This window comes from Mixophyes fleayi, chromosome 3 (assembly GCF_038048845.1).
Source record: "Mixophyes fleayi isolate aMixFle1 chromosome 3, aMixFle1.hap1, whole genome shotgun sequence".
In the NCBI taxonomy this organism is placed as follows: domain Eukaryota; kingdom Metazoa; phylum Chordata; class Amphibia; order Anura; family Limnodynastidae; genus Mixophyes; species Mixophyes fleayi.
This window is the reverse complement of record NC_134404.1, coordinates 74345652-74363143: the sequence shown is the minus strand read 5'-3', so window position 1 is coordinate 74363143 and position 17492 is coordinate 74345652. Positions and strand designations below refer to the sequence as shown.

The following is a 17492-nucleotide window of genomic DNA, read 5'->3' as shown; positions in this document are numbered from 1 at the left end:
ACTGTCATAAAACATGTAAAACTCTGGTGCAAGCGCAAACAATTCCACATTTTATCATTTAGGCTATCACATCTCCTTGCTTTCCTGGTCTTGACAGTGCACTGTGACTCCATTCTCTGAAGTTCCAGGTATCAGCTCTTTATATTTTATATATATTTTCATAGAAAGTTAGCCTTCAACCCAGAGTTCCAGACTTTTACAAGGAGTACTCAGGATTCAGCCTCCGTATGTTCCTCCTGTTAAACCATGAGATCTCATTTTGGTCTTGTCGTCACTACAACTTCCATTTGAGACCTTGGAGAAGGTTGAGCTCAAATATTTGACTGAGTTGGGGGCTCTTTCCTGTCATCCTTTTTGATTTTTTTTATAATGACAGAGTAGTATTACACAGCAAGCTATAGTTCCAGCCAAAGGTGGTGCTGGGGTTCCACATTAAATAGGATATTGCTATGCCTTCTTTACAACAGCTGGAAACCTTGGATGTCCAGGATTCACTTGCTTTAGTTGATGTGGTCAGATCAATCAAGATCTATCTGGACAGGGCTTATGAAAAACAGACTCTCTACTAGTACTTTAAGAAGTACAGAGGAGAGGTTGGCTAGCGACTAAGCAAACAATTGGAATATGGATTAAAGCTGTGAATCATCATGCTTACATCAGAGTGAGTAGGTCAGTGAAAGAAAATGTCTCAGCCTATTCCACTAGGTCTTTCTGGGCGGCACAGTATGGGGCCTCAGCCGAGCAGCTATGTCCATACTTTCACAAGATTCTACCTTATTAACATTTTTATGTCCAAGGATGTTTCCTTTGGACATAAGGTTTTGTGTACAGCTGTGCCTAAGCATACCCTCCCTAGGGGGCGGCTTGGAAAAAAGTCAACGCTCACAGTGTCCCCAAAAGTGGATGTAAGAGAAAATAGGATTTTTGGTACTTACCATTAAATCTATTTCTCAGTGTCCATTTTCGGGACACTGCACTCACACTCTTTACGCTCAATGTTTCTATTGTTATGTTTGTGGAGAATTACTTTTTCTCTTATTCGTTTCTGTTTCCCTTCTTCCTCTGAATAGCTCTTGTTGAGGTGTTCTATAAGAGAGCTGCTTTTTCTTTCGAGTTGTTAAGTCCTAAGTGCCCACCTCCAGCATTTGCCTCTATGTCTCCATGGTCGCAGTGTGCCCCAAATGAAACGGATTTAACGGTAAGTACCAAAACTTTTCTTTTTTACTCATTATCTGGCATATGAGATTCCACACACCCAAGTGCATAATTATAATAGCAGTAACTTGTGTGATATAAGAGGCCGTGGATGATGCTAAAACATGTACCACTTAGTCCCTTTCAGCACAGTTGCATATTAATTAATTCAGGAAGCGATTTGATTCAAGATCTCCTGAGAATAAATGGAATGTATGTAAAATCTAAGCAACGGCCTCACACATAAAGACATAAATAAGGAATTTGCTGGCGCTATATAAATAAATGATGATGATGATGATAAATGACACTTTGCAATGTTGGTAATTTCTGGCAAATGGAGCAAAACTTTAAGTTTCATGATAGAGCACACTGTAACTAGAGAGTAGTTTGGATGGATGGGAGCTACTTGTAAATTTTGCTATGTGTTGGAGAAATTCCTAGTTACTCCCACTAACTGACATGTTCTAAAGTAGTGTGTTTTTTTGGTTTGATTTGTTAACCCCCTTCAGCCAGCAACGTAATTGCCTTCATAAGCTTTTGCAAGTCCTCCCCTATATATATTTAGTGACATTTGCAAAAATTGGTTCAGGTGGTGTAACCCATAGCAACAACTCATACATTTGATTTTATATTCTAAACGGACTAGAAATAGGAGGTTGAAGGTCATGGATTACAACAGCTTTCTCCTGGGTAGCTGTTTTTATAAATATCTCCCATAGATTTCTTCTTTCTATTATCCCCACTTAACCCATTTTTGCATTTTTGCATCCGCTGTTCCATTAGTAAAGGATATCAGTAAAAGCCTGGCATGCATAGTCACGCAGTTCAGCCACTTCAAACACCTTCCTCAGGAGAGGCTGTCGTAGTGGTTCCCTGGAGTAAGCCCAGAGGTGTGACTTACCGCGGGATCTCTGTAGAAAGGCCCTGGAAACAGACTCAGGTTCTGGTTGCCTGAGAAGAGCACCAAGTGCATAAGAGTCAGTAGTTATACTTTAGCGTTTAGAAAGTAAAACATCAATAGATACTTTTACATTACTACTAAACTTTCTGTTGCTTGTTGCTGACCTCATTAAGAAAGAGAGAGGGAAAAAGAAAATGTGTCAACTCGGGGCACTCCAGGACTATGTAGAAGTCCTGGAGTGCCCCCAGTTGACACATTTTCTTTTTTCCTCTCTCATTCTTAATGAAGTATACTAATGTGAGGGTGCACCTCCCCAAGTATTATTCTATGATTTATTTTTGGATTATGATAGAATTTATGGGGTTTTGACTATACCCGGTGCGGTATGTAATCTTTTTTGTAACTGCTTGTTGCTGACCTGTCTATATCCTGATATCCATAATACCTATACCTGAAATACTGTAGGGAGAATTCCTCCAATGTGTATGGCTTGGCTTTCTCCTGCTGCCCAAAGTCATCGAACGGAGAATTGGCTAATTCTGATTTGCGTTGCTCTGGGGACATTGCGATCAGTCTCTGGTAATGGAAGTAAAGTATCCACAATTATAATCAGCGCATAATATACAGCAAAGTGCACATATACACTATATATATATATATATACCCTGTAAAATAAATGCTTTGCAAAACAGTGCTTAACCTCATAATTAAAAAGGCATAATTGATTACCAGCATTTCAGTGGTGGGTTTGTTAAGGCTTGGTACAATATGGATGGCATCCAAAGACACAGCACCACTACTTCCAGTTCTCTCATTCTGAGCATAGGTCCAGTTAGGCCCTAACTGAAGTTCTGGATTCCTGTTAAGAATCAGTAGATCCCCACTCCGATAGGTCAAAAGCTCAGGTTCATCTAAGGAAAGAAATTTACCTCTATATAAATATCTGTGATAATCAATGTTGCAACTGAATCTAACTTAGAGTGTTATTTATTCTGAGAGTGTAATGCAGAATAGCAAATCTGCCTGTGCAGACAGGTGTACCCACCTAACTACATGTGGTCAGAGATGGTGGTCCAAGAAGGTATAGTATTAATCTCTGTGTTTTTCATAGGCTTTCTACCAAAATTAGACCAGAAGGAAATTATGGCACAGCCCGCAATATGCTCAAGTTCTTTGAATATGCACACAGACAATGAAACCTGGTATTTTGGTGTATAAAAACCTGAATAAAATTGTTTCTGCAGAACACATTATTAGCCAGGTAACATAACTGACTCTTTTTTTTTTTACAATTTTTTGAAAGCATCTATAATTGTACACAGCAGAGTACACACAATATTTCAGACATGGTTTTCTTGACCAATGGAGCTGACAATCTAGGTTTTGGTGCCTTGGACACAAGTGCCTTATACTGCACCACATGCAAATATGAGATTTTATGTTGCAAGATGGTAGATATAAATGAGATTTACGATTTATGTAGGAGAAGCCACCTTGATGGGTTGTTCTCTGGTTAGTAGATGGCTACAAAACCCTTTTTTGTGGATGTTGGGAGGTGTTGGTACACAAGAGTCATTCTGTACTTTTAATGGGATAACATTTGTTTTATACAGGCACATTTGATGCTGGCAAGAGTATCTAGGTAGGTGCACATAGGTAGGTAAAGTGACAGAAAGTGGGATTTAAGGTGACATTTTTACTCTTTCCACAATATTTTGATGTTAACTTGCAATCCTGTAAAAGAAGATGCATCCCTATTTTACAGGGCTAGTTTCCAAAAGTGTAATGTAGTAACGTAATGTAGTAATCTGGGGCCTGATTCCAGAGCCGTAACTAGGGTGGTGCGGGCAGTGCCGTCGCCCCGGGCGCAAGCCCAAGAGGGCGCAGCAGCCGCCCGCTACCTTCCCCTCCCCGCCGGCATAGTAAAAAAAAAATAATGTGCGGCAGTGTTAATAAAGAAAAAAAAAAAAAAAAAAGAAAAAAAAAGGGTCACCTGATCTCGCGGCGGCTCCCTTTCTTTAGTACTTTAAAATCTGTAATCCCCATTGCTGACTGATGTCCCTTACCCAGTGGCATGACTTGGCAGACACATACACTATTAACAGTCACCCGTCTGCCTTAACGGCCATCATCTGACACAGTACTTTGTCAGAAGAAATGATAATAAAATATTGGTGTGGCCAGAGCCGTAACGAGGCCGGTGCGGGCGGTGCCGCCGCCCCGGGCGCAGTCCCAAGGGGGCGCAATGGCCGCCCGCACCTGCCTCTGTGTGAGGAGTGGAAAAAAATAAAAATTAAACAGACCTCAGATTCAGACTGCCGGCCGCCCGGCGCATCCAAAATGGCGGCCGGCACCCGGCTCCACCCCCTTCTAAACTCTGCCCTCTGCCTCAGCGTCTGATGTCATGACGTTGCTAGGCAGCAGAGGAGCAGAGAAGCAGAGAGGAGCCAGGCAGCGACGGCTGGAGAGGAAGAAAGAGGAAAAAGGTAAGTTTCAAAGCAGGGGAAAGGGGATGTGTGTTGCTATTATGGAGGGAGGGGAGGGATGTGAGCTGCTATTATGAGGGGAGGGGAGGGGAGGGGAGGGGAGGGGAGGGGAGAGGGGCATGTAAGCTGCTATTATGGAGGGAGGGGAGGGGATGTATGCTGCTATTAAGGAGGGGGGATGTGAGCTGCTATTAGAGAGGGGGGTGTGCTGCTATTATGGAGGGGAGGAATGTGTGCTGCATCTTGCTATTATGGAGGGGGGATGCTGCTATGCTTTATGAGGGAAGGGGGGGTATGCTGCCATAATGTGTGAGGGAAGGGGGGGATGTATTAATGTGTGATAAGAGGGTAGGGAGGTTACAGTAATTTATTGTTGGGGCTTTTTAATTTAATGGTAGGGTCTATTAATTTCAGGTGAGGTATTTATCTGTATTGCAGTCACAAGAATGCTCTCTGTATTGTATGGTGGTCATAGGAATGCTCTCTGTATAGTATGGCGGTCATAGGAATGCTCTCTGTATAGTATGGCGGTCATAGGAATGCTCTCTGTATTGTATGGCGGTCATAGGAATGCTCTCTGTATAGTATAGCGGTCATAGGAATGCTCTCTGTATAGTATAGCGGTCATAGGAATGCTCTCTGTATAGTATAGCGGTCATAGGAATGCTCTCTGTATAGTATAGCGGTCATAGGAATGCTCTCTGTATAGTATAGCGGTCATAGGAATGCTCTCTGTATAGTATGGCGGTTATAGGAATGCTCTCTGTATAGTATGGCGGTCATAGGAATGCTCTCTGTATAGTATGGCGGTCATAGGAATGCTTTCTGTATAGTATGGCGGTCACAGGAATGCTCTCTGTATTGTATGGTGGTCACAGGAATGCGCTCTGTATAGAATGGCGGTCATAGGAATGCTCTCTGTATAGTATGGCGGTCATAGGAATGCTCTCTGTATAGTATGGCGGTAACAGGAATGCTCTCTGTATTGTATGGTGGTCACAGGAATGCTCTCTGTATAGTATGGCGGTCATAGGAATGCTCTCTGTATAGTATGGTGGTCATAGGAATGCTCTCTGTATAGTATGGCGGTCACAGGAATACTCTCTGTAAGGTATGGCGGACACTAGGAGTCTCTTTATATTGTATGTGTGTATGTGTGTGTGTGTGTGTGTGTGTGTATGTATGTATATATATATATATATATATATATATATATATATATATATTTATTAATTTCGTGCGATGGTGATAAGGGGGCACGATGGGATAAAGATGGCTCCATGGCACGGTGTGATAAAGAAGAAACTGTGATGGAGGGCACAGTGGGATGAAGGGGCAGTGTGATACAGATGGTACTGTTACATTTGTTTTAATTTGTTTCAGTGAGTTTTATTTCAATAACCAATTCATTTGTTATACAGCTAGCATGTGATAGCTGCATTTAAAGTACTTTGATTCTATGGAGGCTTATTACATAAAGATCCTTACAAAGCAAGACTGAGAAGAATGGGGAGGGAGGTGGTTTCAGTGCGGTCTAGAACTTGTAAAGAGCTAGCCACACCCCCACAGTAGGTTGACCACACCCACTCGACAATTGACACTCCCACTTAGATGGGGGGCGCTGCTTCCCTATCTCGCCCAGGGCACTAAAATGGCTAGTTACGGCACTGGGTGTGGCATCAGAACAGCTGATTTAATTCCTCCTCACAACAGGACTTGTAAGTTATCTGTGCCGAGTGCTGCATACCTCAGATTCCTCCGGCACAGCTCTTATCTATCAGACAGTAGCTGAGAGCAAGGGGGAGCTCGGGAGCAAGTAACGAGGAAGGCAGCGGAGTGTCTGACCTCCTAAAGGTAGGGACCTTTCACCTTAGAGCTTACTTCCCATGTCCAGATGCTGGTATCTTTCTGCATTGCGTCCTAGTCTCTTTTTAATGCATTATATCATTTGACACATTATAGTTTTGAAGTGGAACAAAGTCTAAAATATAATATTGATTTGTTAGAATAATTGCCAATTGTATTGTCTTGCATTCTTTGTATCTCAGAATAGCAGTTTAAACTGCCAGTAAAATGTATTATGTTTGCCTTATTGCCTTACTTTTGTTCATATTTTAGTTTGTCTTTTACAAATAGTCCAGGCTAGCATTTCCATTATCTTATACATTTCTGCACAATCAGTGTTTTTACATGTATGAATACATGCCTCTAACTTGGGGGTTAATTCCTCTATCACACACATTAGCAAATTTCCAACACCAAGGTGAGAGTAGCAATAACAAGTACTGACAAATATACACATGTAAGGTTGAACGCAAGAGTTGTCAAACCTTGTATACAACTTCTCCAGACCTCTATATATGTGTCCAAATATTCTATAACCCATAGCAACCAGTGTTTTCCTTTCACTTTGTGAACTTTCCTAGACAGTTATATAATCTGATTTATATGGATTACAGCCCATATACTTAATTTTCTTTAATAATGCCTGATTGCAAATACATACGAGACTGTCATAACCACTGCCTGTAGTTGGAGCAAGAGATACGGCAGAAAAACAAGTAATTTTGAGATGCACAGAGCTTGATTTAGACGTGGATGGGTGCACTTGAGTTTTACACCCCTTCCCCACCCCTTCTACAGGCTTTTACTTACCCGCAGTGGAACGTATCTTCCACTGACAGGAAGTTTGGCATTTGGAACGCAAACTTGCGTTCCAAATGCCGAACTTCCTGTTGGTGAAACGCACATGCGTTCCACTGCGGGTAAGTGAATGAAAGATCTCTCTCTCTCTCTCTCTCTTTATCTCTCTCTCTCTCTTTTTTTTCTTTAAGGTACCTTAAATGCCACATGCTGCAACCCCTAAAAGAAACTGTCTATTAAGTCACTCAGGCAACAACAGTTACAAAGTACTTTTGTTGTACTACATAAATGCCGGGCATTACAAAGAGTGAACACATAAAAAAAAAAAAGTGGATGCGTTACCCATAGCAACAAGATTATAGCTATTTTCTAACACGTACTAAATAAATGATAGTTATAATCTGAGGGGAGGTGTTTCTCTCTCTCTCTCGTAAATTAATGACACTTAATGGAACAAACACCTTCTTTAGGAATATTTAATAAATGCTAGTTATTTAAATTAGATTTTATTGTTCTCTATTGCCCAAAGCACCTTTTTACATATCGCAGTGTTTTGAGGGGCAAGGAAGACAAACGGTTGTTAAGTTATTTGAATCTCACCACTGTATGTGTGTGTGTGTGTGTATATATATATATATATATATATACACACATCATGCATTTGCAAATATGTGTAACAGAATTATTTCAGTAAAGTGTTAGCCACACCCCCCACTTTAAGTTGGCCACACCCACGTGGCAAATGCCACTCCCACTTAGATGGGGGGCGCCGGTGCCCTGTCTCGCCCAGGGCACTAAAATGTCTAGTTACGGCACTGCCTGATTCATTAAGGATCTTAACTTAAGAAACTTGCATGTTACAATGCAAGGGGTGCAAATTAGTTTTCTGTTTTGCACATAAGTTAAATACTGAATGCTTTTTCATGTAGCACACAAATACTTGATAGTTTATTTGTACACTGAAATTTAAAGTTGATATTTGTGTGTTACATGAAAAAACAGTCAGTATTTAACTTATGTGCAAAACAGAATACTGTACACCTTGCATTGTAACATTGTTTTGTCCAGGAGACTGAAATAAGTAGTTTCTTAAGTTAAGATCCTTAATGAATCAGGCCCCTAGACATGTATCTCCGCAGAAACCATGACAGGCCATTAATGCACTCAATGTGAAAAAGGGGACATTTGTTGCACATAAATAAAGGCACAATTATCCACCCTCCTTCCAACCTTCTTTCTTTATCATTCTTTGTATTTCACAATGCAGTCTACCATCCTATAATCTAATAATGAGGAACTTCAGACACACCTGTCAGTGTTTTTTTATTGGACACCAGCGAGTCTGTGAATTCCCTGTAGCTGTCCTGCAGAGCTACCGCGTACTGGGATCTGGCCTTCAGCCCGTCCAGAAAGTGGAGGAGCAGCTTAGCAATTTCTTCACTGTGCTGCGAGGTTAGGACAAACTGTTCCCCCCGCAGTGTATTTAAGACACAGCACTGTCCAAACGACTTTTCAGCCCTGGAAATCAATAGAGAGAGATAAAACATTAAAATATAGCAGTTATATTAACAACACTGCCCACAGTATGGATTGATCTTTAGACTGTACCGCTCAAAAAGACAGTTATTTATATAGAGATTTATTAGTGCGGATCTGTCATATAAAACCACATTTAGTGTGCTTTAAACTGGCCACACACTCAGCAATATCATAGCAGATATGGGGCAATTGGCTCAATATTGCAGCATGCGAGGTGGCAAAACAATGTCGATGTGAGATATTGATCCTATCAAAATTGATTGGATCATTATTAGACATGGAGGAAAATGGGGTCAGAAGAGGACCGATATTGGCTTGTGCATGTGGTCAACGTCCAGGAACACTAACAGGTGATAATGAAGTTGGAAGTGATACGGGCCCTCGGCTGAGAGTCCAATGTTCTGGTCCCTTCTGATTTGACCACCCACAGGGGTGTCTAACGTGCAGAGCCGTAACTAGGGTGGTGCGGGCGGTGCTGTCGCCCAGGGCGCAAGCCCGAGGGGGGCGCAGCAGCCGCCCGCTACCTTCCCCTCTGGCACAGAGTAAAAAAAAAAAGAAAACATTTTTTAAAAAAAATAAAAAAAATTGTGTCCCCTCCCCCGACTCGCGGCACCCCCCCTCCCCCCGCGACTCGTGCGGGGGGGGGGGGGGGTGCCGCGAGTCGGGGGAGTGGGGGGTCGGATGCCGCGAGAGGGGGGAGGGGCTAGTGTGGTGGCTGGCTGACGTGCACTCGCAATGTGTTGAGTGCGGCGCAGAGTGAATTCCTGCAGGCCGATGAGGTGAGTGTTTTTGATTGTCTTTATTTTTAGAGTCTTTATTCTGTTCGGGGGATAGGGACAGGTACTGGAGGGGGAGGAATAAGTAAAGAAGACTTCACAGCGGGGAATAAGTGAACATGTGTACAGGGGGGGGGGGGGGTGTAGCTTCTTTTAGTTATCTCCAACCTCTGGGCTCTCTGCAATGGGCACAAACCTATCCAGAGATCAACTTTGTATTGTATTGCATGGCAAAAAAATAAATAACTAAAAACACGCAAGAGAAGACAGAAGTATCAAACAAGATATTTAGCAAATGTTGCTTAGATATACAGTCCAATGAGTTAACATTTAAATCCACTTTCCATCAAACAATTTACTGAAACATCAGCTATCGTAAAAATTTGTGCTCTACATTTCAAATAAAATGGATGCAGAGTTATTTTACTTCAAGGCAATAGCAAGACATTTGTGAGTGAACATGGCTGCTGTGGGGGGAGGGGCTGAGTGAGTGAACATGGGGGGGGGCTGAGTGAGTGAACATGGCTGTGGGGGGGGGCTGAGTGAGTGAACATTGCTGTGGGGGGGGGGGCTGAGTGAGTGAACATGGCTGCTGGGGGGGGCTGAGTGAGTGAAGATGGCTGCTGGGGGGGAGGGGGCTGAGTGAGTGAACATGGCTGCTGGGGGGGGGGCTGAGTGAGTGAACATGGCTGCTGGGGGGGGCTGAGTGAGTGAACATGGCTGCTGTGAGGGGGAGCTGAGTGAGTGAACATGGCGGCTGGGGGGGGGGCTGAGTGAGTGACCATGGCTGCAGGGGGGGGGGAGTGAAAGTTTGTTAATATAGTGTGTGTGGCTGCAGTATTTTAATTAGGCGTGTGAGGGAAAGGAGGATCTTAATATAGTGTGGAAGGTGGGCTATTTAATGGTGGAGTGAAGGTGGGGGCTAATTATTTAAGGTGAGGTGACAGAATATTTAATTTAATGCTGGGGTGGTTTGGGGCTATTATTTGAACATGGGGCTGATTTTGGAGAGGAGGGCTATTTATTAAATGTGAATATGAATTATTCATTGCCGGGGATGGTTGTGGAAAATGGTTATATTTATTAAATGTAAATGCTATTTATTGCTGGGACTGTTTGGAGGGAGGGAAATAAGTTTTGATTAAATGGGTATACTGTCAATTTAATGTTGGGGCTGGTTGGAGGGAAATAGGAATCTACTTATTAAATGTGAATATTATTGTTGGGAATGGGGGAGGCCTAATTATAAAACGTGAGTGCTATTGATTTAACAACGGGGCTGGTTGGAGTTTTCTAAATCTCATGTACCCATTTTTTTCAAAATAGGGATCCACAGGATCAAGACAAGAAGGAACTGCGCTAAAGAAACCAGCTGCTACATGTGATGAAAGTGACCAAGACAGGTAGGAGAGAGCAGGACAGTCTGACAACTGTCCTGAATCTGATGGGACAGCCCTGAATTTGGGTGGCTGTCTCGCTTATTCAGGATTTGGTCCGACTAAAAGGACAGTTGGGAGGTATGTCCCCGCTTCACCACGTACTGCTTGTGCAGGCAGAGCTGTGTGCAACTAACAGTAGTGCACACTGTATTGCCTGTTTATTTGTGTAAAATGATAACCATGCTACATCATAGGAGCCCCCCTGCCTTAAGTGCCCCGGGCCCCCCAAAGCCTTAATCCAGCTCTGTATGTGAGGGGCCACTGTGTGTGTATTATGTGTATGTGAGGGGCCACTGTGTGTGTGAAGGGGGAGGCCCAAACCAATATCTTCCCTAGGGCCCCATGAGGTGTAAATCTGGCTCTGATAGATATATATATCATGCATTTGCAAATATGTGTAACAGAATTCTTTCAGTAAAGTTCTAGCCACACCCCCACATTAGGTTGGCCACACCCACTTGGCAAATGTCCCTCCCACTTCGAAGGGGGGCGCCGGTGCCCTGTCTCGCCCAGGGCACCGAAATGTCTAGTTACGGCACTGCTAACGTGAACCATGATTCTGGAGAGAGCAGTAGGATTGCTCATGTGGAAGCACCTTACTATGCAGTGCAGTCTAGTCATATACATGTAGCCCTTGAATGGTCAGGGAGTAGGAATGGTGACCTGCTTTAAAAACCACTTAACTTAAACTTGCTCATTTGAGTGTATTCCTGCCAAGAGTTCTACAAGTTTGAGTTTCAGTCTTTAATTGGTAATGGGTGCATGAGGATTGTTGTTGTTTTGTTCATTACTATCATAGGGATATGAATGCTGCAATGGTTACTGTTGCTCCTGTTCATGAATAACCCCGTGTACCACACCACCAAGCTCCTTGGTTTGTCAACAGTATTGGGGCGACGATGATGTAAGACTCTCATGGTAGAAGTTAAACTAAAACTAAGCAAGAATAGTGAAGGACACCAAACCACAATCACCAGTAAGAAGTCAGAGTTCTTGTCAAGTCATATAGTGGCAACAATCCACACACAAGATCAGCTTTTCTGTATGGAGGAGTGTCTTTGCAGACCTACATGTCTGCAGTCTGATGCAACACTCTTCAAGTCAATGTACAATAAGTTTGCAATCTTCTTTGCTGGTAACCTATCCTCCATCTGGGCTGGAATGCCTATAGTGCATTTAAATGTGTACCATTTTTCTCCCCTGGATGTAGGCATTGTTGAAATTACCCTAAGGTTGTGCCCCATTACCTGTGATCTGGATCCAGCCCCAACAAACCTCCTCTACTAACTTCACTCCTACCTCTCAAGTTCACAGCATCTGAGTCATCCTCAATTCCACCCTCACCTTCAATTCCTACATTCAGCCCCTCTCCCAATCCTGCCATTTCCCCATTTTTTAAAGCCCCAGGATCAGAAGCTTTACAAATGGGGGGTCCTCCTGACCCGAAGAAAGAAGACTTCAACCCTATTGGAATTACAAAATGGGGGTCTTAGTGATCCGTAGATCAAAAGATTTTTCCTGGCATGGACTTTTGGAATTAAAAATATTTTGGGACATCTCGATGGACTCTTTGGAAATACAAATATTGACCTAGCTGCCATGGGTATGCTGGTGCTTGTAGTTCTACAAGCATCAGCATGCCAAGACTGTTTAGGGCAGCCCAGCCTGGCTGGGACTTGTAGTTCCACAAACAAAAATGGCGTCTGTTTTTTTCTCATACTATCACCATTATTACCCTACACCAGTGTTGGCTAACCTGTGACACTCCAGGTATTGTGAAACTACAAGTCCCAGCATACCCTTCCAGCAATAAGCTGCTATATATTGGCAAAGCATGCTGGGACTCGTAGTTTCACAACATCTGGAGTGTCACAGGTTAGCCAACACTGCCCTACACCCAGGGGTGTAGAAAGAGCCCTTGTGCTTTCAGCACTGGGCTGTTTTTTACTAGAGGGGAGGCCCGCATGTTTTTTTATGCGGCCCACATTCCTTAGGGAATACACACCAGCGCTGAACTGGGGTTGTATTTTCATTATGGCAGGGGGGCCTCTGCCATGTGTCCCCCTGCTGTAGTGCCAACCACCCTGACTGGTTTGCGTAGTGGTGGTTGCATGAAAATCGGGAGGACCCTAGGCAAATATTTTCCTGATTTTCGCGTAGCCAGCAGTAGACTGGCAGTACTAGGGTAACAGTGCTCGGACAGGGGGACCCCATGCTTTTTTGTTTTTAAAACAATCCTCTATTTTTACACGTTAGACAGCCCCCCGGGACCTGCAGCTGCATAGGCTGGCAGTGTAACAGTGATGTGTTTGGCAATCTCGCCTATAGAAAGCAGCGTGTTGTATCTGTCGATTTTTATTTGAAACTCGATCGGGTTTGCTAGAGTGGGGAAAAATTGGGATAGCAATTAGCTGCGAATTTGAAACCAGCGATTTATTAACAAAACTCAACTCCCGTTATTTTACATCAAATCTCATGTTAATACATTGGCGAGTTTGAACTCGCCCGAGAAAATCGTGGGATTTTCAAATCACAGCTTGATACATTTACCCATAGGTGTTAGTACATTTATGCAAATGAGCTATATGATGTCACGTGCTATGGATGGGGGAGCACACAACAGCTGCATATCAAACATAGGTCAGTTATTCATTTAAATTCAGCAGTATAGAAATACTTGAAAAAATCCAATATACATTGTGCCTGCCGGACACACCTTTTTGTACGGATGCCAATTAACTCCGGAAATGAAAGATCTAGCAGTTTTTTTTCTGTCTCGTCCAGAAAACTCACTCCCTTCCAGTTTATTGCAATAATGAAGTGACTTCTGCTGATGCTGGGTCCTGTAGGAGAAAAGATGGGACAAATACCGTGAACAGACACTTTACTCTTTACTCTGAGAATCAGTATTAAAACATTTCACAATATACTTCACACCATTCACACCATCACATAGTAAGCACAGTTATAACACACAACAGTAGTAATGCTTTATCTTACCTGCAAATTTGGAGGCCTCAAAGAACTTTGAAAACAACAGAGGCCACTGCTGCCGAGAGTAATCTACTACCGTCTCCTTTACTTTTAGCGAAGGAGTCTTCTCTATCACATACTGGGCCTACAAAAGAGGCATGTGCGCATATTTACCTCAAAGGAACATTCCAAATAAGTGGTATTATATATAACAACGCCAATGCCATCTAATCCAGGGACTAGAAAGCCTTATCAATAGTACATAACCTACAACTCTTATATTCATCTCAGGCAGAACTGAGATGTTTTCATTCATTATATTACATTATCCAGCAGGATATGAAGTCCCAATAAAATAGGCACAGACTGATATTCCAGGGGCTGTACCAAGCAGTAGGATGTGGGTATGCGCCAATAAATAAGATAGACTGACAATTAGGCATAATTATTTTCTAAAAAGCTCAGCACTTTTGCACTCATAAATTACATTTATTGTTTTGCTTTCCATTCCCTAAATGCCGCCCCAGCAGCCGCAGGTTGTTTTTTTTATGTCCCGCATATAAGTGGGACATAAAATAAATCATTGAGGCAGGTATGCGTCTAAGTTTTTTAAATGTGCTTTTCTGGGGGCGATTTGCAAAATGTGCAATTTAACAACGCAAAAACAGCACATCAAGACGCATTTTTTTCAAAGCGGCAGATTAAAAACTATAACGCTGGTTTTGTGATCTGGGATCCATTGAAACGGAGCAATGTGTCATGTGGTAGTTTGTAAAATCTCCCTGAAAACCACAAAAATAGAGGTGGTTCTCAATGGCGAGGTTGCTCAAATTCCAAATGTTCAAAATGATGCCTATAAAGAGAAGCCTAATTTATGGGCTATCTATCACAAACACGCTGACCAAAAGAAGCCACAAAAATTTGGCTGGACACATATTTTAAGATAAGTGCAATAATAAATATAGCATCTAGCTACATCCAGAGCACAGATGTGATAGTCATCATCATCAATATATAAACTTGCACCAGACCTATGGGATGTGGTGACTGCATGCCTTTACTGTACTGCTCTTACACGTTAACACCCCCTATATGGGTCAGAGCTTTGGTGGATGAGCCACACTGGATGATACATAGAGCACAGTAGTGGTGTCTGTTGTTACCGCAAAGTGGTCTGGATTTGGTGGTGTAAAGCAGTTAACTCTCTGGAGGGAGTTGCCTGTGCTGCAGGCCCAGGGTGAAGGTGGTATGGGAATGGCAGGCTCTCTGTGCTGCTGAGGACTGCGCAACTGACAGCGGAAATAACCTGTGATAATCTGATCAGTTAATCAAGATGCTCACTCTGGGATAGTAGAGGTGAAATTGGGCTTTTACAGTAAGGCTGAGTACACACTAAATAAAATGTCACCCGATGCCATATCGTTAGCTATTTTACCAACAACTGAGAAAAAAAAAGTCCAGATCAGCATACTGATTCATGTGTACATGATTTACCTTCAGATATGTGATCTTCATCTGTCATAACCATCGGCTGAAAAGATCTTGACTCTGCACACTCCATAGAGACTCTCCTTAGAGAGTGTGGACACTGCCGGTCCTGAGTGCATACACACTGCAGAATTGGAACGACATTGTTCCATCGTTGAATGAGATTTTTAGTCCGGTTTAAAAATCAAATGAAACCATACAATGTGCTTTGGAACGATAATCGTTCACCGTTGGAGCGTACACACTAATGCGATATCGGGCTGAATGGCCGTTTATCATGTGATTGGCCCGAAAATTTGCTGAAAAACCTGTAGTGTGCTTAGATTTGCAAGGATAGAGGACCAATGGCAATATATCAACTTGACTTGTGCAGAGCTGCTCAGTGAAGAATTGATGGTGGTTTTAAAACCACATTCAAAACTGCAGTTTGATATATCCTGGCCCTAGTATCTAAATCAATACTTCAACTTATGTCCAGATATTAAATAAAAAAAAATGTAAATAAACAGACCTTGCTTTAATAATTTAAATAACTTCATAATCAGAAGAACAAATCTCCATTACAGTGATTGCAGGAAATGTATTACCTTAGCTTGTTTTTCCTTCAATAAATTAGCCCAGTAAGTACTGGGCTTAGCTGCCAGTTGTTTTGTAGGAATGCAGTCTTTTATGACACTGTGTATGTATTCATCATTTAAGTCCTCACCATATTTAATATAGTGATGTTTAGACATTAGCTCCAGCAGATCATCTTCCTGCAGAAGAAATCACATTTAATACATATTAATGGGATCCCAGTATCATGATTTTCCTATAAAGGGCACCACACTTTCACATTAACTTATTAGATTTGGAAGTTACAATTGTGGGATTGTCACATTCTCCAGAGTTCTGCAGTAAAAACAATCAACTAATTGTGTGTGTAGACTTTCACTGTGATCAAAGGCAAATACATGAAAACACTGCAGTAAAGACCAATTTGAAGAGGGATGGGCCAACAAACCAAGGTTTATGTATATTTAGAGGGAACTAAGGACAATGCTACCCCCCCCTGCTAATAAAATTGAAACGGGTCTACCCTGAGCACAATGCAGTAGGAAGCCTTCTCTCTCCTTTCTGGGCTACTTAACACATGGCAGAGATTCAGAATAATTATTGCAATATATATTTCACACCCATTCTGTCCTATTCATGAATAGTCTAGGAACTGCCTTGTATTTGTTTAAACATGACTTTGAGACTTTGCAGACAAATTAGAGCTGAATCAGAAGAGCACTGCGACCAGCAGTGGTCCAGTCCTGGCTGAAGGGACCCTCACACAATGACTGAAGCATGTAACACATCTAAGTTGGGGTTCTGTTTAAAGCCAAAGAAGAGGAAATGGGATCTTCAGGGCCAAGTTGCAGGGGGCGAAAAGGTACTTCCAAATGTGTATGAATATGACTAGGGCTGGCACCCTAATCCAAATCTAATGAAGCGGAGACTGTTTTCCATCATACTCAAACCTTCCACTGTTTTATTCCTGGGTACAGTTTGGTTAACATATGAGTGTCTTTCATCTCCCCTTACCATTGCTACTTCGCTGTATACCTCAAAGCCATTTATTCCAATTGGTAACAAAATAATAAAAAAAAAAAAACTATGAATGAACTTAGTCCATATATTAAACAATTAATGTTATAAAATAGAAACATTAAAGTGTACAAAATGAGAAAAATAAATAATTGTAGATAGCTATTAAAGTTAACTTGCCTTCCCACAGCGATACTCTCCAAAGCACAGGCCACGTATAACCTGGTTGTAGATGAGGTCAGTGCTCACAGGGTCTTCTGAAGAACTATGCCAAGGCGTGAAGATCTCTTTACGGAAAAATAGACGCCAGGGAGCATGTTTCTCTAGGTCGCCCTTTTCCTTGGCTAATTGCTCGCATTGTGAGATACCGTCCATTAGGTGGTCTGATCCACTCCCCAGTGACCACACCTGCAGCACAGAAAGAGCCACATGTGACAACTGACTGCACTGTCACAGCATAGTAGAGTGTCAGAGATGT

General features: G+C 42.4%; 1 protein-coding gene and 1 long non-coding RNA gene across 2 annotated transcripts in view; one reads left to right on the top strand and one right to left on the bottom strand.

Annotated features, from left to right (window-relative positions):
• The window catches only part of MYO7B (myosin VIIB), a 104894-nt gene that overhangs the window by 13888 nt on the left and 73514 nt on the right, over positions 1-17492 (bottom strand). Inside the window, exons 29-36 of the mRNA XM_075201846.1 lie at positions 17191-17422; positions 16030-16193; positions 13982-14099; positions 13698-13824; positions 8537-8745; positions 2828-3009; positions 2550-2674; positions 1991-2148 (exon numbers count right to left, since the gene is read on the bottom strand). Of these exons, the coding sequence (XP_075057947.1) occupies positions 1991-2148; positions 2550-2674; positions 2828-3009; positions 8537-8745; positions 13698-13824; positions 13982-14099; positions 16030-16193; positions 17191-17422 (1315 nt within the window). The remainder of the gene's footprint in view (positions 1-1990; positions 2149-2549; positions 2675-2827; positions 3010-8536; positions 8746-13697; positions 13825-13981; positions 14100-16029; positions 16194-17190; positions 17423-17492) is intronic.
• LOC142143738 (uncharacterized) overlaps positions 1-17492 on the top strand; it is a 713023-nt gene that overhangs the window by 632299 nt on the left and 63232 nt on the right. The gene's annotated exons all lie outside the window — the stretch shown is intronic.